The 27,008-nt window shown below is 39.4% G+C and overlaps 4 protein-coding genes across 5 annotated transcripts in view; all 4 read left to right on the forward strand.

Moving 5' to 3' along the window:
- The window catches only part of LOC136179612 (NLR family CARD domain-containing protein 3-like), a 44,078-nt gene extending 41,174 nt beyond the window's left edge, over positions 1-2,904 (forward strand). For both annotated transcript variants that reach the window (XM_065956450.1, XM_065956451.1), the window contains exon 8: positions 1,413-2,904. In XM_065956450.1, the coding sequence (XP_065812522.1) occupies positions 1,413-1,428 (16 nt within the window). In that variant the 3' untranslated portion in view covers positions 1,429-2,904. The remainder of the gene's footprint in view (positions 1-1,412) is intronic.
- Positions 1-27,008, forward strand: part of LOC136179609 (NLR family CARD domain-containing protein 3-like) — a 265,362-nt gene that overhangs the window by 160,704 nt on the left and 77,650 nt on the right. The window lies entirely within an intron of this gene.
- LOC136179624 (electron transfer flavoprotein beta subunit lysine methyltransferase-like) lies at positions 9,942-14,073 on the forward strand. Its single transcript, XM_065956464.1, has one exon. It carries the CDS (start codon positions 10,741-10,743, stop codon positions 11,068-11,070), a length of 330 nt encoding a protein of 109 aa, XP_065812536.1. The 5' UTR covers positions 9,942-10,740; the 3' UTR covers positions 11,071-14,073.
- LOC136179615 (NLR family CARD domain-containing protein 3-like) overlaps positions 14,871-27,008 on the forward strand; it is a 39,411-nt gene continuing 27,273 nt past the window's right edge. Inside the window, exons 1-2 of the mRNA XM_065956454.1 lie at positions 14,871-17,105; positions 20,458-20,910. Coding sequence (XP_065812526.1) covers positions 20,516-20,910 — 395 coding nt within the window. The 5' untranslated portion in view covers positions 14,871-17,105; positions 20,458-20,515. The remainder of the gene's footprint in view (positions 17,106-20,457; positions 20,911-27,008) is intronic.

The following is a 27,008-nucleotide window of genomic DNA, read 5'->3' on the forward strand; positions in this document are numbered from 1 at the left end:
CACAGTTCAGGATTCGTACAGTCATTAAAAACCTTGAAATGTTTTTGAATTTGAAAATACAATATTTCCAGTCAAAAAGCAGATGCATGGAGTGCTGCATGGGTGTTGTAAATTATTTTGGTAATTAGTTCCTCTGGTGCTCTTCTGTGCGGGGATCCAACTTAGAAGTTTTTGAAGAAGTCTGAGGCACTCAGAGGGTTCAGCATAAAAAGCCTTTAATTCATCAGGGCTACAGATTCATAAAAACATGCCAACATGTTTCAGCCATACAGGCCTTCATCAGGGCAGGTACAAAATGGCAGCCAAGCTACTTCCTTTAACGCTTTACAGCCAGTCACATGATCAGTAGTAGTCACATGGTTTAGTAAAAAGGTTACACATTTAAACAAAGAAAGTTAATCATCAAAATGTAAACATCATACCAAGGCAGATGAGAACTACAATTTAGAAGTGACTAAACATACAAACAAATTACTACAAAAGTGATGAAAAAACAAAACAATACACCAAGAGGAAAGGAGAAAAGTCCAGGGGGCTCATCTATCAACAGTGTGTGAGCACGGATCTGTGAGTAATGAGTGTGTAAGAACATTCCCACGCAAAGAGTGGAATTTATCAACTTGTTCTTTTACTTAGAAATGTGTGTAAATATAAGCACAGCTCTGAGCATGCTTACACACAGAATCTAGAGGTAGAACATTGAAAATACAAATAAAAAGATATTTGATAAGGGGGCGTGTCTGTCCGTAAAAAGACTTCCTGCAAGGCTGGTCTCAAGTTTCCTCGATCCTCTGTGCTGAAAATAAGAGACCTGAGACGTCCATCAACATGGCGGCACAGAACGACTTCCGGTTCAAGCGACGAAAAATAAGAGACATGAGGAGTAGCCATTCAGATTGAGAGCAGTTAGACATTCTTCATCAAACTGATTAGAGCAAAGTTCATGTTTGTTATTTCTCTCAGTAAACACATCACTCAACTGTCTCCGACATGATGATGCCTTCAAGGACTCTCGGTAAACACATCACTCAACTGTCTGTGACATGATGATGCCTTCAAGGACTCTCGGTAAACACATCACTCAACTGTGTCTGACATGATGATGCCTTCGAGGACTCTCAGTAAACACATCACTCAACTGTCTCTGACATGATGATGCCTTCAAGGACTCTCTTTCCCTTTAAGCTTCAAGTCACCAACACGAGTGACCACGAGAGCTGAAAGGTGGCGTGCTACTTTCCACGCCCACTTCACTTCTGAGCAGGACTGAAGTCCCTGCTGCTCTTCATACTGGATGTTCTGTATCACTGATAATCAGAATAATCATGATAACGATGATATTATATGATCAGAATAATCATGAAGTCTCTCTCAGAGTCTAATCTCTCATTTATCTCTTTTTATATCAACAGCTGGAGGAGTCTTTAAAGAGAGGATCCTGCTGATCACAGAGCTGGAAGCAGCAGCTGGTGTGTTGGTGAGTCTTTAACTGGGCTGTGTTACTGGGAGACTGACGGACCAATCACAGCGCAGATGACTCTGCAGTCTGAGCTGCTCTGAGATCAGCTCCACCGTCACACACAGGACCATGACCTCGGACATTTTTCTATTCTCATATTCTGAATTTAAACTGCTTCATGACTCAACGACCGAAGATGAACTCTTTGATTTTGATATAAATGTTTCTGTTGCAGCGCCACCCTGTGGACATGTGTAGTGGTGCAGGTTATTCATTGACTCATATTCACAGATAACAGTAGAAATAATAAAAAGTAGCTGTGCAAGTTAAAGTGTGAAGTTCTGCTTTTAACCACGAGTCGTTGGTCGTCTGATAATAAATCAGTCGTCTCTTTGTTGGATCAAAACAAAGAGGAGGCTTCACTGAGTTTTTAAAAGAACTACAAACAGGATGTCTGGATCCAGGTGCAGAGTCAGCACCTGAATATTTGATGTAGTATGAGATGATATAAAAAGAGCTGAATAACATGCAGACTCAATCATTGATATTCATTCATCATGTCAGGGTAACAACGGACACGTTATCAAACTATCTTTATTTTTAACTTCTGATGTTTATTACACTTTGATGTTTGAACCTTCTGTTTTTATTATCTCAGGATTTTAAATAGAAATAAATTCAATCTGTGGAGGGTTTTATTTGAATAATAATTCATGTTTAGGTTCTGTTGCTGCTATCACTGCTTTCTGCCAGCAGGTGTCACTGTTTCCACAGTTTTCTCCCAGACTGATCGATCTGAAGGGATTATTTCTGTGTCAGGAAACACAAAGAAAGATAGATGATGCCAGCTCTTTAATTTGTTCTTATGTTTTTATATTTCATGTTCAAGTTTAATGTCTCTTTTTGTAATCACTGCCCCCTAGTGGACAGGAGTGTGGAGCGATCCAAAGGCAGAAAAATAATCTTTGAGTGTACTTCTGTAATGAAGTGAAGTTTGAAGGAAGTTGAGCTTTCTTTGAGTCTCTCTGTAGTTTGTAACTGAATACTTGGACTCTTCTTCACTTTAGAGGGAACATGTTCTCCTCCACATTTCTTCCTCGTCTGATCTAATTAACCCCGTGTTTTAAGATGGGCTGGCGTTTCTGCTCTTGGTGTAAACCCAGACACAGTCATCTTTCTATCATGTTGTTCATGTGTGTTACTCTTGATAATTCACTCAAATAATGTCTCTATATACTACACGTGATTTATTTTTTAAATAACTGACACCATGTCAACACAAAGTTTCACTGCTTCCAAACCGCCTCTTATACGACGGCCATGTTGCATAAAAAAAACATCAATAACTTCTGTTTATTAAATATCACAGTCTGGATTTTATTAAGGCTGTACATTAATCTTCTTCTTCTTTTTTTTAATTAAACTTAATTTGACTCAAACATGAAGTTGGTGTTATTTTCTGATGTTTATGTTTTTGTTCTCTTGAGTTGTTTGTTTTCAGATGTTCATCAGGCTCCAGGTCCCATCGAGGAAAAGTTCATTCCTCATGATTTAATTCATGAAGCCGACCCGAAGTTTTTGATGACACAGTAAATATAGACTTTAGTTCAGTATATAATTCATATCATTATTTTAGTTTCATTGTGGACAAAAAAAAGCAGACTGGAGCATATTCCAGACAGACACAGCATGTCCCGGTTACCATAGTAACAGTCCCTGTAACCATAGTAACTCACTGTCCCTGTAACCATAGTAAACCACTGTTCATGTTACCATGGTAACAGTCAGCATTCTAACGGCCTCATTGACCTCTGCTCAGGTTAGTGCTAAGGCTTCCCCCGGATCGTCACACTCTGCCTCCTCTTCAGAGAACGTGTTGTCTGGGTTCAGGAGACACAAAGCCTCCATGCAGAGGACTGAGGAGACATCTACACAGGTTGATGTGCATGGATTTCTTTCAGGGAAGAAAAAGTTTGCATTCAAGACAGACAGATAGACACAGATGGAAACGTGTTCTTGTTTAGTTGCTAAATTAAACCAAACATCCAAATCAGGTCAAATTTAAAGGTCACATATTTAAAATCCACTTCCCCATGTTCCTCTAACATGTGTCTCTAGTCCGTCTACAAACCCCCCCAATGATGAGAAAAGTCCATCCTCTCCGTCTTTTACCTGCTCCACTTTTCAGAAAATGTGTGCTCAAACAGGCCGTTTGGAGATTTTCCCTTCATGACATCACAAAGGGCAGTAGCCCCTCCCCCAGGTGGGTGACACTCCCACAGCTAGGTGTTTGTTCTGCCCTCTGAGTCTGCCTTCTCACCGTAAACAATAGGACATGGAGCGAGAAAGCACAGAGTACACCAGAGCCCTTCCAGAGAGGGGGCGTGGTCAGACACAGCTCATTTACATATTTAAAGGTACAGACACAGAAACAGCCTGTTCTGAGCAGGACTGAAATAGAGGGGTTTAGACTTTCAGAGAGACTCTTATGACCACACAGCTTGGCCTTTTGGATTATTTGTCTTCAACACAACAGCCATACAGACCCTCACCTTACACAGCTGACTTTAAAGATTCTTCAAATCTACAAGTTTTGATTATTTTCCTTATTAATAAATTGCTTTATTAATTAGTATACCCACGTGTCTCCCATCTGAGAGACCCGGGCAGTGATGGGGTGGTACACAAAATATCCCTGATTATGATTTTATTGTCTTTTTTTTAGAGCAGCTGAAAAGAAGAAAAGAGATTCCTGATAGAGAGAGACATTTAAATGAATCAGTAGAAGAAGAACCTCAGTTCTGTTTTTATTACATTTTAAGAGATAAGATCATCTCCATCGACCCCCCATTGGGGACAATTACTAAAAAATAATTATGTTACAGCAGCTTGAAAGACAACAGTTTAAAAATACATTTAAAGATATAAAAGGTGAATATATAGGTACGTTATTTACATCTACTGTTTTTGATACACATTCATGTATCAGAAAAGTATTATTGATTCGTATGTGACATAAATAATGGGAACCTTTGTGAGCGGAACCTTGATTTTCTGAACAAGAGATCGATTCAAGTTAAAATAGGTGATGAAATATCTAAAAAGTATGTTGTAGAGAATGGAACACCACAGGGAAGTGTGATAAGTCCGCTTTTATTTTCAATTATGATAAATTATATATTTGATAATATCCCAGCAGATATAGGAAGATCATTGTTTGCGGATGATGGAGCATTGTGGAAAAAAGGAAAGAATATACAATTTATTGTAAATAAAATTCAGAAAGGGATCAGTTTAGTTGAGAAGTGGGGATTAAAGTGGGGATTTACATTTTCTGTGGAAAAAACAAAGATCATGTTCTTTTCTCGAAAGAAAATTGGGGAGAATATTGGGTTGACATTGTTTGGAAATAAGCTAAAACGAGTTGACTCATTTTGTTTTTTAGGGGTATTTTTTGATGTCCGGTTGACATGGAAGGAACACATCAGGAATATTGTTGATGAATGCAAAAAAGTAATAAATGTAATGAGATGTCTTGTAGGAATGGAAGAACAATTAAGTCCAGTTTTGGATGGATAGGGGATAGAGTGGCGAGAGATATGGGAGTGTATGACAAGGATATCAGTCCAGCTGTTTTATGGCCACCAGTTCCAATGTGGATGCTTGAGACAGCTGAAGTAGACTTGGAGTTACTAAAGATAAAGGAAAGGAAAAGAAATGTTGATTTAGTGAGTGAATTCTATGAACACATAGAACAGAGATATGGAGATCATGTACAAGTATTCACAGATGGATCTAAAGACCCGATGACAAATGCAACAGGATCAGCTGCGTTTATCCCAAAAGGTTCAAGGTTGAAGTAGTGAAGAGAACGTCAGATTTCCTGAACGTGTACACAGTAGAGTTGTACGCCATTTTAGTTGCATTAGAATGTGTTGAGCAAATGAAAGGAAGGAAAGTGCTGATATGCAGTGATTCAGTCAGCGCTTTATACAGTATTCAATCAGGATCATCTCACAGTCGTCAAGATGTATTATATGAAATCATATTTACACATTCCCAGGTGGTTAAACAGGGGACAGATGTGATGTTCATGTGGGTTCCAGCACATTCAGGTATAGCAGGAAATGAAAAGGTGGACAGGTTGGCAAAGGAAGCTGTAAAGAAAGAGAGGATTGATATTAACATCAAATGATCTCAGTCAGAGGGGAAACGAGTCACATGGAGTAAAATCAAACAGGAATGGCAACAATATCGGAACAATCAGACAAAGGGAAGACATTTATATTCAATTCAGAGGGAAATAGATAAAGTAAAATACAGAGGGAGCAACAGAAGAGAGGAGGTCGTAATGTCCAGGTTAAGAATCAGTCACAGTCATTTAAATAGCTCTCTACATATCACTGGAAAACATTCATCTGGTCTTTGTGAGATATGCAATCTAGCAGAAACAGTTGAACATGTAGTTATTAAATGTAGAAAGTATGTAGCACATAGACAGAACATGATGTCAGAAATGGAGAGAGAGGGACTCGTAAGAAGAGATGTAAAAAGTATTTTGGAGTGTGGGGAGAGAGGGAGAGGACGAAGATGCTTGTTTAAATCTCTCTTGAGAACAGGTTTATTGAGGAGGATTTAGGAATGTGAGTAATAATTAAATCCAGCAGATGGCAGTAATGCAACTTTTTGGATGCCAGCCAACGAAGAAGAAAGTTGTGTGTTTTCATTTCTTATCGGGTTTTAAGATGTTAAAAAACGACAGAAGGTGACAGAGACATAAGAAGGGCTCTGACGAGTAGCTCCGTGGCTAACTGGTCATGTTTGGACTCTTTAAGTCCTCTACATGGAGCAGGTGTGTTAAAGGCTCGTTCACAGCATTCAGACGGAGGTGTGTGTCTCACAGCCGCAGATTTATCGGTGAAAACACGGAGGTGGTCGGAGAGCAGAGCCTCACCCCGGAGCTCAGACTGAGGCTGTTCACTCCCAGCTGCAGATTCTGGACGGAGAGACCCGAACTGTGGCCCTACGAGGACCCGTACTGGGCGATCTACTGGCCCGGAGGACAGGCGCTGTCACTGTGAGATCTCAAATATACCTGTTTCATTCACCTTTCACCTCTTTAGTAGTGACGTCACTAACAGCTGTTGGTGCACAGCTGCTTTACATCCCCGTTGTAAATCATTCAAACGACAAATGTCAAAGTTACTGGAAAATGATATGTACACTTTGAATTGTACAAAAATCTAGGTAACACTTTACAGGTCCGCAAATTTCGTCGTAATTAGGTGATAATTAGACAAACTTTTTTTTGATTTCATTGAAATTACCCCTGAATTTCATGACAATTGAGTGAAAATTAGCACGTAACCTCTTTGAAATAATGCCCGATCTTAATTGTAAGCAAGTCCTAATTGGTAAGTAACTGTTTTTTCCAATTTCTTTGAAATTACCCCCAAATTTCATGGTAAGTAGGTGACAATTATCAAATCATTTATTTGAAATGAAATCACAATTCACCACAAAATGTATGGAGAATTATCCCAACATCACCGAGTAATTATATTCTGCTATTTCCAGAGAAGCAGGTGATAAATAGCTGCTCATTTCTTGAATACATTTCCAGTAAAGTAATATGAAGTTAGGTCCATGGTTTCCTCTAATTAGAATTACCTTGGAAATCTAAACTAAATAAATGTATTTATGAGCGCCCGCGTCTGCAGCGGCGCGTCTCGGTGTGATCGCGGCCTCAGAGGGCAGAACAAACACCTAGCTGTGGGAGTGTCACCCACCTGGGGGAGGGGCTACTGCCCTTTGTGATGTCATGAAGGGAACATCTCCAAACGGCCTGTTTGAGCACACATTTTCTGAAAAGTGGAGCAGGCAGAAGACGGAGAGGATGGACTTTTCTCATCATTGGGGGGTTTGTAGACGGACTAGAGACACATGTTAGAGTTAGAGGAACATGGGGGAGTGGGTTTAGCAGAATATGTGACCTTTAAAGTCGATAAATATGGTGTTAAAATATGAACTTTAATGCAGTTAAAATGAACAATGATTGTGGTGTTTCTCCTCACTCTGATTATATTTTCTCTTCTTTGCTGCTACGTCCACGTCCGTCATATTCGCCGGTTTGAATCTCGTCCAATCACTGAACTGTATCCACTCCTCCACTCACCTGTGCGCTGTCATTGTCTGGAGGAAACTGTAGTGACTTTTTGTATCAAATTTGGACCCAGATTAAACCTACATCCGAACCCAATGAAGCCGCAACACTTTGAAGTTCTAAATCTATTTTCTGTTTTCTTCACGGTGTAATTGTAGTCCTTAAAGTTTGCAAAGTCCTCTTCAGAGACCGGACCTGGAGGCCAAAGAACATGAGCACAGGAAGCTGTATTCATGGAGTCATAAAGCAGTGAGCCCTTCAACTGAAGAGACTAAAACAGACAAAGATTACAGTATGTATGGCTTTGCAGGGGCGTGGGGACAAGCTTCTTCACGCCCTCTTTTCACCATCTGATCTGTTCAACTTCATCTTTATTGGTAACTTTAAGGATTCACCTTTCTGTATTGCTGTACTGAACTTTCTTTCACCCTCCCCTGGGGGCTCCTTCCTGTGTGCTCTGCTAAATGCATTTTTACCCTGAGGCGCAGTTTCAGTTTATTAAGATACAGTTTACTGAGATACATATGATTATGCAGCATGACTACTTGACATAAATGTTGATTATTAGAGAATATAAGGTACATGCATACAGATGAGACACTACAAAACACACCAGCTCTGCCCAGAAACATCCTGAGTCAACCAGAACAAAGCAGAACAGTAAAATCCAGTGAGAGGACAGAGTCTCTGCAGACACAGTCACCAGCACACATGTACGGAGGCCCAGAAGGGACAATGGAGCAGCTTTAGGAGAAGTCTGTATTTTATTTTGAAAAGATACCGACTCTATCTTTAATGAAGTTTTAATGAAATAAGATGATAATGATGATTTGTCCAATGAGACCACGCCTCCCAAACCGAGAATGAAGTCATAAAGACGTGTTGGACGTGACACCATGAAGTTCGGACCAACTACAGGTTGATTTATTTTTTGAAATGTGCATGTGTCTTGGCTCAGTAGGAGACGTCTTAATAACGACATAAAAGCAAAAGTCCTGAGTCAATTGTTCAGCTGGTTCCCTCGTCTTCTCTATTGTTCTCACTAAACTCTCTGAGCTCCAGTGTTTGACTTCAGGACTTCAGCGACTGCTCAGTGCAGATCTTTAGTGTTGTCAGGAGGTCCAGGACCTTAGCCACCTTTTAGTGAAGGACTTCTAACACATCAGACGCCTGGGACAAAGGCTCACTGTCATTTAAAGATTAGTTTGAGCAGTCGCTTCAATACGTTGAAATTATGCAACAAAGACATTAAGATAAAGGGGTGGCGATGGCCTAGTGGTTAGCTCGAGGGCCACAATGTGCAGAGACCGTAGGTTTGATTCCGACCTGTGGGACGGAGCAGGAAGTGACTCTGGCGTCTCGTTGGTTTCACAAACCTAAACAGCTGTTTTGTTTGTTTCTGTCTCTGTGTTCAGGTTTCTCCTGGACCACCCCGCAGTGTGTCGGGGTCAGACCGTTCTGGATCTGGGCAGCGGCTGCGGAGCCTCCGCCATCGCCGCCATTCTGTGCGGTGCCGCTCATGTAGTGGCTAACGACATCGACCCTAGTAAGCATTCATTCATCTCTTACTCTACTGTGTTATTTACTCACATCATGACATCACAGCATGGACACATTTTCAGGCTCTTATTTTGATAGGAACATTAAAACATTCGCTGCATGTCGTGAACGGGTGGAAGGTTTTTTTCTCGTGTGGTTGGCTGAGGTCTCAGATGGTTGACGCAAGAAGTCAAAAAGCTGTGATGGAGCTCAACATTATTTCATTTTAACGTATGAAATTTTGGGCGATTCAGGGGCGGCTGTGGCTCGGTTGGTAGAGTCGGTCGTCTCTCAACCCGAAGGTTTGGGGGTTCAATCCCGAGCTCCTGCAGCCAGATCTCCGACGTGTCCTTGGGCAAGACGCTGAACCCTGAATTGCTCTCGCTGCTTCATCAGTGGCGTATGTGTGTCTATGAAAGGGATTAGTTATTTCTGATGGTCTCTTTACTCAGCAGTCTCTACCATCAGGGTGTGAATGTGTAGGTGTGACCTGCGGTGTAAAAAGCGCTTTGAGTCTTCAGAAGACCAGAAAAGCGCTTTACAAGCTCAATCCATTTATCACTGAGCTGTAACATTGCTGCATTTTTCATTTGGTTCGGTTTGCTTTCAGACTGCACTTTGTCAAACTAAGCAGAAACCGCCGGTCTTTAAAAATGAAGCCGATGCTGAGGTGTAAAATCCTGCAGTTCATCGAGTGTCCACTAGAGGCTGCATCCTTGTGCAGATCTGTAAGAAATGAAAAGTGAAGCTTTGTCAGGTCTGTCCTCCATGGAGGCCGGGTCGATCGTTTGTGATGCGTTTCAGGAATGCAGGGAATCTAACAATCATCAGCTTTTGTGACAGAGTCGAGCAGATCTGTGGCTGTAAATGAGTTTTTATCTAGAACAGACTTTTTTACTGCATGTATCTGGTTCTTAAGACAAACAAATCATTGTCAGAATCCCGTCTGTGGGAGGTGGTCCTCAGTGCAGATAATGTTCTGCCTGCTGTCAGTATCATGGGGACTTTAAATGAACTACAAACAGAAACCAGAAGACCTTTCCATTGAAAGTTTCTTGTTTTTTAGAAAAATGAATTAAAATGTTCTAAAATATCAGCGTCTCTATGCAATTTGACCAGAATTCAACTTTAATCATTTAAAAAAGTCTCCAGTAAAATCTGCTGAAACTTCTCAGGGGTACAGCCAGGGACACGAGGAACAAGAATCCATTGAAAGTTTCTTGTTTGCTAGCATTGTCTCTTCAAATATAATACTGCGTTGTTAAGTGTAAAAAATGGACCTTAACATGATATTAAATGTTTAACCGTTGAAGCGGTAGCTCACAGTGGGTGTGATTAACCTTGTTAAAGACTACACTTAATATTGGCGTGGCACGATCACGGACTGTCATACCAGCTCCATCATGGCTGAAAATGTCCTGGAAAAGTCCTGGAAAATGATCCCTGGAAAAGAGTGTGAACCCTGTATATAGACTGCTGTGATTAAAAGAAACACATGAACACCATGATTCCTTGAAGCCTAACCCTGTGACGTGTTAACCCGCCTGTTTGTGTTCCAGTGGCAGCCGTGGCGACGCACATGAACAGTGAGCTGAACGGCCTGCAGCCTCCTGTGTGTCTCACCCACAACATCATGGGTTCACCGCCCGCCGCCTTCCACCTGATCCTGCTGGGCGACATGTTCTACGACCAGTCCCTTGCCACCAGCCTGCACAGCTGGTTGAACCGCTGCATGGAGACCCACGGCACCAAAGTCCTGATCGGAGATCCAGGAAGAGCTCAGTTTGAGGAGCACGCCATCCGACGCCTCCTGAGGCCGCTGGCTCAGTTTGAGCTGCCCGACAGTGTGAGAGAGGAGAACTACGGCCTGAGCTGCAGCGGCGTCTGGAGCTACACACCTGAACTCTGAACACCTGAGAGAATTATTCTTCAAGAAAACATGGACTGTGTGAGGTTGAGAGGACTGTGTTTTATTTGAAAGTCACACAAACAAGGAAGGTTGGTACATTTCCCAATCTGAATGATCACTTCTTTTAGATATTTGAATGATCAGCTGTATCAAAACAACTCCCTCTCTTCTGTCTGTGTTCAGGAGAGGAAGCATGGCGCCGTGCTGCTGCTGCTCCGGTAGCCTGGTTAGCAGGGCGGGGCGATATGACCTCAAATCAATATCACGCTTAAAGGCAGGGTTGGTCATTTTCTAAAAGTAGCCTGATGTTGAAAGTAGCATTCCCTTTCAGTTTGACAACTACACACACTCACAATGTGTGTTTCATATTTCATTTTGAATTGATCCTTTATGAATCACTCTGTTTAATAAACATGAACACACACATGAACAAACAGGATCCTGTGGACATGCATTAATGGAGAGGTCTCAGAGTGAGGGGGCGGCCCACAGCGAGCGCTCCAGAGCAGTTTTGGGGTTCAGTGCCTTGCTCAAGGGCAGTGCTCAGGAAGTGGACTGGCACCTCTCCAGCTACCAGGCCAGGGACTTGAACCGGCGACCCTCTACCGCAACTGCCGCCCCCATTTCAATCAAAGACAAACACAGTTCTATGTGAGATGGATATACTTGTATCTTCAAACACACACACACTCTTTGTTCACACACAGGAGGCAGAGAGCACCTCCGTACCAGCAGTGGATTATCTCAGGAATGGTTTTTATTCATTCATTCATTTAATGAGGTGCAATAGCGTGACAAACTGGTGACATATACATGACAAATAAGGCACAGAAAAAACAAACAGACAAGGTCAGGACAGCAACGACAAAATACAATAAGAAAAGAAAGACAGCAAAAATACTGAGACATCAACAGACAGACTACAACTGATCTTTCTTTGTTCCAGCCCGCCCCTCGGTGACCTCTACCCTACAGTAGTTTATATCTGAATGCCTTACAGACCAGTTTCTCTCTCTTTAGAGATCAAACCTGAACAGGAGTGTGACCCGGCCGGGGCTACGTGTGAATCTGGCTCCAGCAGAGTCATCAGGCTGCTCACTTTGAAGCAGCTGGATAAGAGCTCGGCTGCTGTTTGGATCAAGCTTTGAATCTTTGTCCAGCAGGTGGCGCCATCAGTTTTATTTTTCAGACAAGTGAGCAGACTGAGAACAGGAACTGTAATGTATTATTACTACTCAACGTTTTCACATGTAGGTGGCTCTGACTGCTGCGTTCAGGGACAAGTCTGTAACCTCATGACCAGCTGCCTGAAGAGCCCCAACATGCTGTAGTTCCTCCATTTTCCTGATAATATTAACTAATCAATCAACTGTAATCACCAATAAACAACATCAGACTATAGAAAGCATTTAAAAAGGTGATACTGTTATTTAGTAATGTGGTAAATGGTCACTATTCCTCCTTTACAAATAAAGTAACAAGAGTCATGGTGCTTCATTAATCTATAAACAAACCAGGAAACACCTTTGTAATAGACTCAAACTGACAAATGTCTCACCTTTGTCACTTTTTGTACTTTTACTTAAAACTCTGTAGAAGCACTTTTATTACGACTCTGACTGGTGCTCTTGAACTCATCAACATAAACAAGAGGGGTCCTGCAGCGAGTAGTATCCATAGACTGTAAATATTATATATGCATGTGTGGTTGTTAACAGATATCAGACACGGAAGATAAAATATACTTATTGGATATATATTTAATGTAAAACTAAACAAAGATAACCACACGGAGCGCTGAATGAAAGACGCCTCTTATTGGTCACACTTCAAACCGAAACACCGGCGTCTTCAGGAAAGATGGCGGACTGAGTGAAATCACTGCATTCCCGTCGGTCTATTAACCCGCCTGACTTTCACCTGACTTTTCACCTGTTTTTATTTATTTATTTTTATTTGTCAATTTTATTCCATCCAAAAAAAACAATAACGTTAAGAAAAACAAACAAACATAAAATCTAAAAAAAAAAATGTGAATGAAAAGGAGCAGAAAGAAGATTAATCTTATAATATCTGCCCCTCTTTTACAAAACATGAATTAAAACAAAACAGAACACTTAATTCATAAAACAATTTAAATTCAATTAAATTGGCTGCAGGCAAACACAGCCACTGGCAGCCCCCCTGTAAGTCCTCCTTACCAATTCATTATGCACAAAGTATATCACAATACATTTCTGTTACAGCATCACGAAACAAAACATATTTCCACATATTTATTCAACAAACTGGCTTCAATTTTTCTTTTAAATATCATGTTTGATTTTGATTCTTTAGTTTCTCTGTTGAGATTGTTCCATAAACCGATTCCTTTCACAGTAAAACATCGTTCCCTCAGTTTGGTTCTGAATCTCGGTTTATTAAAGATCTGTGTTCCTTTTAAATTATAACGGCTTTCCCTTTTTTCAAATCTGTTTTGGATGTTTTTTGGCAACGTTTTCTGATTAGCTTTAAACCTAATTTGCAGAATACTGTAATCAACTAATTCATGAAATTTCAACAACTTTAACTGAATGAATATCGGGTTTGATGGATCTCTATACCGATTTCTACTGATGATTCTTATGGCTCTTTTTTTGCAAAATAAAAATTGAATGGGTGAATGTTTTACAGGCACTTCCCCATACTTCAACACAGTATGTGAGATTTGGAAGACTCAAGAATTCATTCATTACACATAACCGCTAAATGGTTTTAACAAGAAAAGGGCAGCGAGCTGGTCCTATAAGAGCGATAGTGCGTTAAACGCGGTCATTGACGACAATGTGCTTCTGAGATTTTAAGTGTGTTTAAAAACTCTGATTGTTGCTGGATGTGTTTCACTTTTATCTGTTAGTCGTTCTAAACTTGTTAACATTTGGTTTAATGTGTCTGTAGAATTTGAGTCTTTATGTGATAATAATATAAAATTATGTTTGCCAAAATAAATGTTTAAATCACTTAGATTAACTTCTTCTATTCTTCTTTTGATAATGTTTGACATTTTATTAATGTTGCTTATGTTCTTCTTTTAAATCAGAATTCATGTTGTGAATGGTCTGAACCACTGGGCTTTATACTAGCAGAATTTATATAAAAATAATAATTCTATCCAACCTTTTCCAATTTGTTAATTACTTGTGAATAACATTCGGTTCCAGCTGAAAAAGGTTCTGAGACCCACTTTTGGGTCCCGACCCATCCGTTTAGAAACACCACATTTGCCCAAAAGATGCAGAGGGCCCCCAAATGACTAAATCTGCCACTGGTTATACATGTGGGGCTGATGTTCCCTACACAAACCAAACTGTCCCTGGGATTTAGTGAGCATTATTGTTGCCATAGTAACAAAGGGATCAAACCCAAAAACAAAGCAGCATAGGGTCTAAGTTATCAGATTCAAAGAGGTAAAAGAAGGACATTGATTGTTATTAACTAAGTCTTTAACGGTCTAAAAACCACAACTATTGCTGAAGATGATCCCAGCTCACTTTGTTTAGTTTGCTAAACCTAGTTAGCTTGGATTAATGCTTTTTACTTTGATTCCAGCAGAGGGAGACGATCACCAAGAAACCTGAACTAACAAAAGTCATCACTGTTTCAGTTCCAGGGAATAACAAGAAGGGGAGGAGAAACTCTGAGCTGATACGGGTTTCCAAGAAACCAAAGTGAAAGTGTTCTGTGAGTCAGAGATTAGGCTCCATTTTGAGTTGACAGAGCAGAAGGACAAAGACGTGTGAGACAGGATGAGTTTAATTCAACATTATTATGACTTTACTGTTTAAACCTCTGGTTCATCAGTTAATGAAGCAGGTTCATGCTGAGTAATACTTTAAAACTGATCACATACAGAGCAGGATCAGCTCTGTGAATGTGGACTACTTCCTCTTTTCTCAGCTTTGGGAGGGGCAAGTAAAATACATACTATAAAATACTGATATGTTTTGGGACTTTGTCCTCGGCTGATCTTTAATCCTAACTCTTGAGTTTCTCTCGTATTGTTTCCTGTTTGTCAGGACTCCTGCGGTCTGAGCTCAAAGTCAGCGTTAATGGTTTTCTCTCACGTTAAATGAAGTCCAGAGAATGACTCACTTTTAAATTTAACAGGAAATATTTTCTCCACCTCTTCAAGCAGTCACAACAAAATACTGCAACCTAGTAAAATGTTGTGACTGAATGAGGTCTGTTTTATGAGAAGGTTTTAACCCTACAGGCATGAAGGACTTTGTTTTATACCACGGTTGGTGATGAACTTTTTCACCTACGTGCCCCTGTGACTGGTGGATTCAAAAATCTACCAGTCTTACACTTTTTAGGCAGTAGGGAGGATCATCCCTTCACCAACCCTGGGAACAAAACTTGCTGCATACTGCTGAATGATGTCAATCAATAAATGGTGTGAATCAGAGGGAAGTGAGGATACCCTATGCGGACTGAAAAATAAGTGGGTATACCTATACACCTGACCTGCGTATACCCTCAACTACACCACTGGAAATGAACTTGCCAAACGGAAAATCTACCTGCATTTGGTGCTTGGCGGGTACCAGTCTTACATTTCTTACCTGCCACTTTATTTTAACTGGCAGCACAATGTAATGACGTGTAACATAATAATCAAGGCTTATAGTATTCAAGAAATAGACCATCAACTATTAAATAAAATACTGACATGCTGTTTGTCTCACTCATTGACAGAAAAAGTTTTTTTTAGTTTATTCTTTTTGGGCTATGTCCTCAAAGTAGAGGTGGGCGATATGGGAAAAATATCATATCACGTTTTTTTTTTTAAAAATCACAATCACAATTTTATCACAATTTTTTTCATACTGATCTTTAGACTAATTTGTAAGTTGCTGACCAGTTCAACCAAACTTATTTACCTGTATGATGTTTTTAAATGCACAAAAACTGAGCAGACAAGTTTAATCTATTTGAAAAACATCTTTGTAGGAGGTCTGGAGGTCTCTCACCCAGAACATCTTCAGCAACAGAAATGTCTTTCCCTCAATTTGATCAATATTTATGAACAATTTGAAGGTTTTCCTCACCACTTTGAAATGATGATTTAGTTATGTGTCCTCTTTTTATGTTCATCAGGAACATTTTCACACAGTGATGCATTCATTTAAAAACATGTAGACTTGAAGTTGTTGAAGTTTCTGTTCTGTTTTAGCCCTGCAGAGTTCCTCCAGCTGGAGCTTCATACAGGCTCTGCAGACTTTGTTGTTTTTATGACATCATTGGACTAACTTTAGTTTAGTTTATATATAATCAAACATAATACAGAATGTGTTCATTCTGTGACACATGATCAAAGTAAGTTTTACTGACAGAAGAGTTGAATTCATAGAGGGGGCGGGACATTGTTGATTGACAGACAGACAGTCACCATGGTTACTCACTCTCACCTGCCTGCTGCTTTGTAACGTCGTTTAGTGTAATCCCTATAGGTTCAGTTATCACAACAGGTGAGCTTCAGGTGGAGAAGCTTGATAAGTAACTTTTAAAAACTGAGAGAGAGCAGAAAACACCGACAGCAACATTTGAAACACCGGGGTTATATCTCCCCTCACTGTCTGTCTGAGCTCCTCTCTGTCTGACTCTCTGCAGACTGTTAACGTCTCTCCGGCTCCTTAAACGGTTTCGCTCTCCGAGATGTAAACTTAACTGTGCACACTATGCAGAGAAGTTAACTGTTGCTCACGCCGTGTCGGTTTGGAAAAATATCAGTGGAAATATGATATGGAGAGGTTTTTGCGGACTTTACTTTAAGTTTGGTTTTCACCGCTGCGGAGCAAAAGAGGGGGAGGGGGAGACGCGTCTGTGTCGCAGCATAAACTGCAGCATGAGAGAATAAACACATAACCCCGGTTATACGATCTCCCTGCTTTGGCAGATCGTCAGCACGTTAAAATCCTTCACGATCTAAGATCGTTATATCGCCCACCACTAGCTGGTAGCTGATGAAGCTGAAATGAAACCTGGACTGAGAGGTAAGATAATGGATATATTGTTTTAAAAGAATATGAGCTTATATGAGGAGAGTCATCACAGTCATAAAGGTTTCTGCTGGAAACTGAGTTTCATTTAGAAAGATATTTTTAAGTCACTGTGTGTTTTCTCCTCAGGACGTTGGAGCTTCTAACTGAATCTGTCAGGTTCCTTTCCTCTGCGTTTGTATTTCAAACGTCTGAGTTACAGTCATCTGCTTCTGTTGAAAAATATCCCATTTTCTAATGTAGCTGCTTCACAATAAAACCTATTTAAACCAGGAACTTTTAGTGTGAAGAGCTTGAAATAGAATGCGTGTTATATCGTGTTCACAACCTTTGTTTCAGAGCGCTTCTCACCAGCGCTCCTTGTTGCTAGATTACAAAAGTGAACTTGTGCTTCCCTCTGTAATGTCCGTAAGGTGTGTTTTAGCTCCATGTGTTTCATATTTTCTTGAAATCAAATAAATATCACCAAGAAAACATGAGGACGATGTAAAGGAGTCATGTCCTGATGTCAGCAGCAGCTCTACACCTGCAAACTGTTCCCTCCAAAAGACGAGTCAGACCAGCGTCTCCTCCGCCATCGCTTTGTTATTGACAAATCTGATTAGTGATGTGTCGGTCATGAACGATTCGTTCAAAACGAACGAATCATCTGGGTGAACGAACTGAACTGAATCACTTACTGAAAAGAGTCGTTCATTTCTCAACTCCAGTTGTTCTCTCCTCTCTCCGGTCTCTCTCTCTCTAGACCGTAAGAGTCTCTCAAAGCCCGCCCTCCCTCTCCTCTCATGTCAGTGATACCTACTGACTGAACCAATAGGAGGAGTCGGTCGGGAGCTCTGTGTCTCTAAAGCCCGCCCTCCCTCTCCTCTCATGTCAGTGATACCTACTGACTGAACCAATAGGAGGAGTCGGTCGGGAGCTCTGTGTCTCTAAAGCCCGCCCCTACTTCTCCCTCTCATGTCTCCAAAATTGAGGAAGTAGAAAATATATTATTTAACATTTAGGTGTCGAGAAAATGTTTGTGCTTTTTATATCTGCTGTCAGTTTACAAACGGCTTTTATATCCAAATAATTTAACTCAGCTGACGGGGCAGTAGTAGCTCAGTCTGTAGGGATTTGGGTTGGGAACCAGAGAGTCACTGGTTCAAGTCCCGGTGCAGACCAAGCATGAAAGTTGGTCTGATAGCTGAGCAAGGCACCAAACCCCCTCCCCACCACCATGTTCATATGATCCTGTTTGTGTGCATGTCTGTATATATATACTTCAGCCTGTGTGTGTGTTCATGACTACAGAGTGTAAAAACTGGAATTTCCCCTCAAGGGGATCAATAAAGTAAATCTTCTTTAACATCAACTAACGATCGTGTTTCAGTCAGTACAGTGTGTGTGACTGAGGCTGGTGACTCACAGTCTCACTCGTTCACATTCACAGAACGAACTAAGAGTTCGTTCAGTGAACGAACCAAGAGTGAACGACAGCTCCGCCTCCGAGTCTCTCTCTCCCGCTCAGTCAGACAGTCAGTGAGTGATTTGTGTTCTGAACGTACTGAACAGAACGGTCGGGGAAAATAAATGTGATTGTTTTAGCAGCTTTCAGTTTGTAACTGGAGCTTTATCTACTAAATTCTCAGCTCATTGGTTTATTATTCACCACCGGCTGTTCTCAGTACGATGGCGAGCAGAACTAAACGTTCGGCCGTGTTTCAGTTTATTAAATTCTGATTCACAGACAGAGCTGCAGAGAAGTACTGAACGATTCAGTGAACGAATCTTTTGAACGAATCACTTTACTGAACTGATTCTACTGATTCAGTACACTGAAAAGAACTGCTTTTCACATCACTAAATCTGATATCAGAAGTCCCGCCCCTTCTTGAGTTTGATTGGTCGGTGAGGGAGAAGTGACATTAATCAGCGTGGCGCTGTTCTCAAAGTTGAACGTCTTTCAACTGATAGCGTTTGAGTGCAGTGACTAAAAACAGCTGACACCGAGGGCGTTTTAGCGCCCAGGAAGCTGAACTACATTAGTTTTGTATTTCAGCTGGATGTCAGCGTGGTACTGTAATCTCTGTTCACTTTAAATCTAAGCCTGCTGTACGGGTTGTGCCTGTTAGTATTAATTAGTTAGTTAGTTTGAATCATTTAGTGGATATATCATTTTAAATCTGTCGACCATCTAAGGGTCATTGGTTTAGGTCTGTGTGGATGTAACAGTTTGTGTAAGACTCTCATAGCAGCAGATCTATTTTTGGAGAGGAGCCGAGTGTATGTTGTGAGCTTAAATGACTTGAATGTAGATATCTGACAGTTTCAAGTGAAGGTAATGTCACCTCTCTAGCCTTTTAGAAGTCTTCCCAAATGGTAAAAGAATTTGTAGGCTGTACCAGCTAACAGAATATAACAGGACCGTTAACATGAAAAGTTTGTCAGCCATTTGTGTTCTGTTGCTGTTGTCTGACCTCGGCCCAATAAATTCTAAGATAAGCCACTGTCTGTTTCACCATTTCATCATTGGACATTTACAGCAGAAACATCATGGCGTCATGATGTTCTTACATGCTTTTATATTTTGATATCTTTTTCTCTATATGGGTAATGTGCAATATATGTTGTGTTTTATACATGGGTCTGTACTTTTCTGTTGACATGTCAATGTGTTTTTCTATTGTTTTTATGGATTCTACTGTGAGGCCGCTGAATGTGTGCAGCACTTTGAGCCCAAGACAAATGTCTGAAGTTATAGTATTTACAGCTGCTCCTTTGAGCCCAAATCAACGCCACAGCGCTCTTCTTTTCATCATGTTGGACTTGAGACAGCGAGGCGTCAGTTTAAACACACCTGAAGCTGGTTGACCCGCTGTTAAAGAGATGCTAGTCTGTGCTCTGTTAATCATGTTACACCAAGCAAAGCCATTCCAGCATATAGAGCACCATTGTGACCCTCGCTCTGCCACTGTGGTCGGTAGGTTGAGCAAATTCACCCGCCACTGCAAAAAGACACCCGTATGTGACGAGTGCTGATTTCCAACCCTGTTTTATACACTTCTAGTTGTCCAAATGTCCTAAAGGTCATGGTTGCTGTTAAATACTAACATGTTAGTTTAATGTTTAAAGTTTAAGACTCAATGTCTTGTTATTGGCATTATTCAGGGCAGATCAGACGGACAAATCATGTTAGGATCAAAACAAAGTGCACTGAGGTGCTGCATCAGGTACTTAGGCAGACAGGAAGGAAGAGAAAATCAAATGAAGGATCACATCAGGTAATGAGATGTGGACACTTGACCATTTCTGTCTTTCACATTTTTCCTGCTTGTGTCTCACCTGTTTGTTATTTTGTCCTCAGGTTGTTTTACCTGCATGAACGTCTTTTATTGTCCTCTGATCAATCTGGAGATCAGAAGATGAGTGATCGAGGAGACAAAGAGGAGAACAGAGCAGAGTCTCCTCTGTCCAGCTGTCTCTCTATGAAGAGTGACCGGTCTAAAGGTAGTCCTCTAAACTTCAGTAATGACCCAGGACCCTCAGATCAGAAGATGAGTGATCGAGAAGACAAAGAGGAGAACAGAGCAGAGTCTCCTCTGTCCAGCTGTCTCTCTATGAAGAGTGACCGGTCTAAAGGTAGTCCTCTAAACTTCAGTAATGACCCAGGACCCTCAGATCAGAAGATGAGTGATCGAGAAGACAAAGAGGAGGACAGAGCAGAGTCTCCTCTGTCCAGCTGTCTCTCTATGAAGAGTGACTGGTCTAAAGTTCTTCCCCCAGCCTTCAGTAATGAACCAGGACCCTCAGATCCACAGTAAGAGAACTTTTTTTAATCACCAAACTGTCAAGCTAAAAAAAGAGTCCTGAACACCATAATGTGTTGATTTTCTTGTTTTTAATCATCACCCTGCACACAGTGATCATACAGAGAAAGTCACTGAACTCATAACAACATACTAAGGATTATATATATGTATTATATGTTTATAGATAAGATAATATGATTTCAGTATTGACTCTTTGGTTGTGTATCTAGTCGTCTTCTCTGTGATTCTGCAGGAAGAAGTCTTTTAAACTGATCCTGAAGTTTAGTGAGATCTGCTGTGATCGTTTTCTTTCAATCATTTTTTCTGTTGTGTCCACTCTTTGTTTGTCTTTTTTTATTTTTTTAACATGACTACACAATGAGATCTTTTTTTTTTTTTACTGAAGTACCGTAAAATCCGGTGTAAGATGCACTTTTAATACCTGTTTTTTTTTTTTCATCTTAAAATTTGACTGGGTCTTATACAAAGGTGCAACTAATATACCAGTATAAAGTGTTGACACATGAGCCATCATTACTGCGGGTGCATAAGTCACCATCACTGTGTGCGACCGGACGTGATTAAAAAACCATCCTCATTCATTGGGCCTGATTTACTAAAGGTTTGTGTGTCTTAAAACGTGTCCAAACTTGATACCACCAGCAAAAAATGTGTTAACTGATCTACTAACGGCGCGCTGTGAGGATTGAAGAGCAAAACACGCATTGTCCATTTAGTACGTTTGTATGGAAAGCCGATTGAAGATTTAATAGATATCCTTGATATCAAAGCTCAGTTTCCTGTACTAGTCAAGTCTTTGGCCGCACTAGTTTACTAGTAGAACGTTGAAAGACTTACTAGTAAACTAGTAGAAGGCAAAAAGTCCTACATGTTAACTAGTAAGGTGCAAAATATCTACTAGTTAACTAGTAAGATATATTTTGTGTCTACTAGTTAACTAGTGAGCCTAAAAATGTTTACTAGTTAACTAGTAAGAGCAACAATGTCCACTAGTAAGCTAGTTTGACTCTTTTTAACCTTACTTGTAAACTAGTGAGGTTCAAAATGTTTACTAGTTAACTAGTAAGACCCAAATGTCCACTAGTATCACTAGTGATGCAGTTACAAATTTTACTAGTTTACTAGTGAGGCTCTTAAAGTCCACTAGTTAACTAGTTAGTGCAAAAAGCCAACTAGTAACACTAGTTCAGGACATTTTAGTGCTACTAGTGAACTAGTGAGGCTCAAAATGGTTAACTAGTCATCTAGTAAGAGCCAAAATGTCACTAGTTACACTAGTAGTACTCTTTTTGGCATAACTAGTTAACTACTACGGTTTTAAATGTTAACTAGTACTACTAGTGAAAGCCAAAATGCGTACTAGAAACACTGGTTGAAGTACATGCTAATGAGTGGGTGGGATCAGGGCACTCTCTGAACCTTATCATTGGTTCTCCATATAGACCTCCACCTTCCACAAATTTAACCCTTTGTAAGAAGGAGCAAGTGCTGTGAAGCAACGGCTTCTTCCCTACTTTCCATGGAGAGTAAAACATGAAAATTATATATATATTAAATGTTAGAATTGTTTTATAAACTTAAAATAAGATAGAAGATCATTTTAGAACTGTTCTCATGATTTTCTTTTTCCTTTTTTATCCCATCAAGACAGTATTTACAGAAAACATAAGAAAGAGTACATCTTGAGGTCAGTAGAGTGATAAAAAACTGCCCAAGGTGCAATTGTAAGTTAAAAATGAATGTGTAAATATTTCATATAAATTCATGCTGTTTTTAAAAAGGAAAAAAGTTAATCAGATAAAATTATGGACTTTAAAACAACTGGAACTTGATACAGAATTTATGTTCTTGTACTTAATACGTTTTAATTTGGCCTAAAGTCGGTAAACTAAGAAAAATAAAGGGATTCAAGATTAGGGCCACGTAAAAGGAAAGAAACCTAAAATTTAGAGATTCAAATAGTTAATTTATGAGAATAAAGTAAAATGTACGAGATTAATTTCTTGTTTAAGTCTATATCAGAAGAGCAGCAGCCGCCTGTTCGAAAATGATAAACGTGGAGCATCTTGTTATAGTAAAGGTTTAACAAATAAGGAAATAGGCTCCTTCCTTGTGTAGTCTGTAAAAACAGTTGGACAAATATATCCGATAAGTTGTTTTATCGGCAAATCATCATCACAAATAAAATATCAGGACCCTGAAAAGATACTGGAAGCAACTGTAACTTTTGTGGCAGAGGAAAATGCTTTAGGGGTTCTCCTTTCATCATTTATGCGCAGGCGGAAGGCTTCTCTATGATAGGCTACAACCTAAAAATGTACATTTTCGTAAATTTATGACTTTATTCTCCTAAATTTACATGTTTATTCTTGTACATATACAAGATTAATCTCAAATATTTTCTTTTTTTTCCTTTAAGATGGCTCTACTCCATCGTATAAATGAGCCCTAAAAATGTAATTTTATTATGTAAAATGAAGGTTAAAAATTGTACTACTTGCAAATGCCCCACAGATGGGGCTATACATATATATACTGCTAATGTCTACAGTACTAGTACTACTAGTTGACATTTAGGCCTTTACTAGTGCTACTAGTCGCACTAGTAGCACTAGTCGCACTAGTCGCACTAGTCGTAGACAGAGACAGAGAGAGAGAGAGAGAGAGAGAGAGAGAGAAAGAGAGAGAGAGACAGACAGAGACCCTTTTCTTGGCTCGGTGCCACTTCAGCTAGCACGGATAAGCACCTCCACTACTGTGGGTCTACCTGCTGAAGGTGTTTATAAACTGATGTCTCATTGTCTTAAGTCCAAGATGATTCAAATAAGTTGGCTGTGGCTCTAACTCTTGGGCAAGGAAGTGGCTGAGTACTCTTTCTCACTACAGCCTTCGCAACTACAATCGCCGCTGCAGCTCCGAATGATAAACGCATTTAGTTCCGGAAAGTCTTTCACAATAAAAGTCCCTTATTACCATCTATGTGATGTGCTTTTATTTTGAAGCAGATGAATGAGGAAGTTGGGTCTTGTAAGCAGCTGCAACTTAACATATCTCAGATGTGTGAAAATAAATACTTAAAACCAAGAAGATTCAGTTAGAAGCTTCAGTAGCTAATAGGTAAACAAACAGAGACTAAAACATCTAATATTTAAGCTCATACAGGTTCATTTTAAAACAATAAATGGATTATCTTTCATCTCAGGTTTAGTTGCAGCTACATCAGCCTTTGAGGCTGCATTTGAGACTAAAAATAAAAAAAATAAAAACACTAAAATACTCTACACTGTTTATGATTGAGACAAAGTCCCCTTTAGTATTTTCTTAAATAGTTTAAACATTTCCCTTCATAAAACAGCTGAATACTTGAACATATAATATATTATATAATATAATAGTAGAATATATTGGTATATCAGAAGAGCAGGAGCCGCCTGTTCGAAAATGATAAACGTGGAGCATCTTGTTATAGTAAAGGTTTGACAAATAAGAAAATAGGCTCCTTCCTTGTGTAGTCTGTAAAAACAGTTTGACAAATATATCCGATAAGTTGTTTTATCAGCACATCATCATCACATTGTCATAAAATATTAGGACCCTGAAAAGATACTGGAAGCAACTGTAATTTTCCAAAGAAAAAACCACACTGACTTGGATGAAACTGTCTCTTTTGTGGCAGAGGAAAATGCTTTAGGGGTTCTCCTTTCATCATTTTTTTATTCTCCTAAATTTACATGTTTATTCTCGTACATATACAAGATTAATATTTTCTCTTTTTTTCTTTAAGATGGCTCTACTCCATTGTATAAATGAGCCCTAAAAATTTAATTTTATCATGTACAGTAAAGGTTAAAAATTGTACTATTTGCAAATGCCCCACAGATGGTGCTATACGTACATATACTGTCTACAGTACTAGTACTACTAGTTGACATTTAGGCCTTTACTAGTGCGACTAGTAGCACTAGTCACACTAGTCGCACTAGTCGCACTAGTAGCACTAGTCGCACTAGTCGCACTAGTCGCACTAGTGCTACTAGTGCTACTAGTAAGAGCCTAAATGTCCACTAGTAGTACTAGTACTGTACACATTAGCAGCATATATAAGTATAGCACCATCTGGTGGGCATTTGCAAGTAGTATCTTAATTTTATGCTTTAATCATAAAAACATGACTCCTCATATGATAAAATATGTCATAAAATATGTATGTTGCTTGTGCACTTATATCTGCTCACTGCCATATGTATCTTTTCTGCTGGGCTTACTCGAAGCTCAACCAAGAAAATTTAGCAAGTCCATAACATACCGATCCTGCAACTGACACCTAATGGCCGAAATGCATATCTCTCTGCAGCTACTTATTGTATAAGGGTTATTTCTCCAGATGTAAGAGGCTGACTTTATATTTATAAAAAAAACATTAAAACATTTATTTCAAGTTTCAGGCTTGTTACTTTTTTCCTGTTATATTTTCTTATTCACATTAGTTTAATAATTCAGTATACACTTGTCCTAAATCCTAATATTTTATTCAATATTTTGCATGATCATCTAGCAGATAAACTAAATATAAACACATTTCTTTCATGATTTAAAAAAAATATATTTAATTTTTCACTTTGCAAGTTTCAAACTAGTATATCTTTCATATTTTATATTGCCATATTTTCAATGGCAAGAAAAAAGCTAAAATCCTTGAACATTAATGTTGTGCAAGATTTTATTTTATTCAATCATACTACTATATATAAATATTAAGTGATGGGTTATTGTTTATTTTTTGACAAATACTACAATAATGAATAATCATTAGTGATTTTTAGAACAAATAATACTAAGTTTAAAAAACAAAAAAGTTGAAAAGATGAATAACAATGTAACATCAGATTTGGATTTAATCTGTGCATGGGTCATAAAATTCTATCAAAGGGCATTCAGTGAGTTACCATTTAGTGATAATATAACATGAAACAAATGAAAAAACCTTCAGAAATTAATGCTGGTTTAACCGAAGGTACTATTCAGATCTGGCCCTTTAAGGCTGGCAAAATCGCAGGTTTGACATTGACCAATCAAAATCCTTGTCCCGCCTGCTTCATTATCATGCGGTCAACTAGTGCTACTAGTACTACTAGTGGACTGCCAGTTGACCTTTACAAGTAAACTAGTAAGGACCAAATGTCCACTAGTTACACTTGTAAAACACATTTCGACTTTACTAGTAAACTAATGATGTTCAAAAAGCTTAACTAGTTTATTACTAAGGGCATAAATGTCACTAGTACCACTAGTTGCAGTCTAATTGACCTTACTAGTTAACAAGTAGGGCTCAAGATGTTTACTAGTAGTACTAGTGAAAGAAAAATGCACACTAGTATCACTACTTTGGTCTTCAAGGCCTTACTAGTAAACTAGTGAGGCTTTAAATGCATACTAGTTAACTAGAACGAGTCAAAATGTCCACTAGTTTACCAGTTAGACCATGTGTGACCTTGCTAGTTAACTAGTGAGGCCAAACACAGTTAACTAGTTAATAAGTAATTGCAAAATGTCCACTAGTTGTACTAGTAAGGGTCTTTTTGGCAGTACTAGTTAACTAGTTAGATAAATTGTCAGTCACAAGTTAACTAGTAGTCAACAGATCAGACTACTAGTTGACATCTGTGTTCAACTAGTTAACTAGTAAAGGGTTTTAACTGTTCAGCATGTAAACTTGTCAAATTATATCATTCAACTAGTTTACTAGTCAAAAGCAAATGTCCACTAGTATGCTGTTTTGTCTGCAACTAGTTTACTAGTGCCACACAAAGTCTTCAACTAGTTTACTAGTGAGGCCAAAAAGACACTAGCTAGTTTAACTAGTGGACAAAAAGGCACTTACTAGTTTACTCGTAAACTGTATAGAGCTTTACTAGTAAACTAGTAAGGTTAAAACCGCCCTCAGTAGTGTGACTAGTTGACATTTTAGCTACTACATGTTAACTAGTAAACGTTTCCGAGCCTCACTAGTTAACCAGTAGGTTTAAAAATATTCCAACTAGTGTTACTAGTTGACACATTTTATCTTACTAGTGACCTAGAAAGG

Source organism: Labrus bergylta, chromosome 7, assembly GCF_963930695.1.
Source record: "Labrus bergylta chromosome 7, fLabBer1.1, whole genome shotgun sequence".
In the NCBI taxonomy this organism is placed as follows: Eukaryota; Metazoa; Chordata; class Actinopteri; order Labriformes; family Labridae; genus Labrus; species Labrus bergylta.

Excerpts from the sequence above, each read along its gene's own strand:
- LOC136179624 (XM_065956464.1), top strand. The coding sequence starts at position 10,741 with ATGAACAGTGAGCTGAACGGCCTGCAGCCTCCTGTGTGTCTCACCCAC.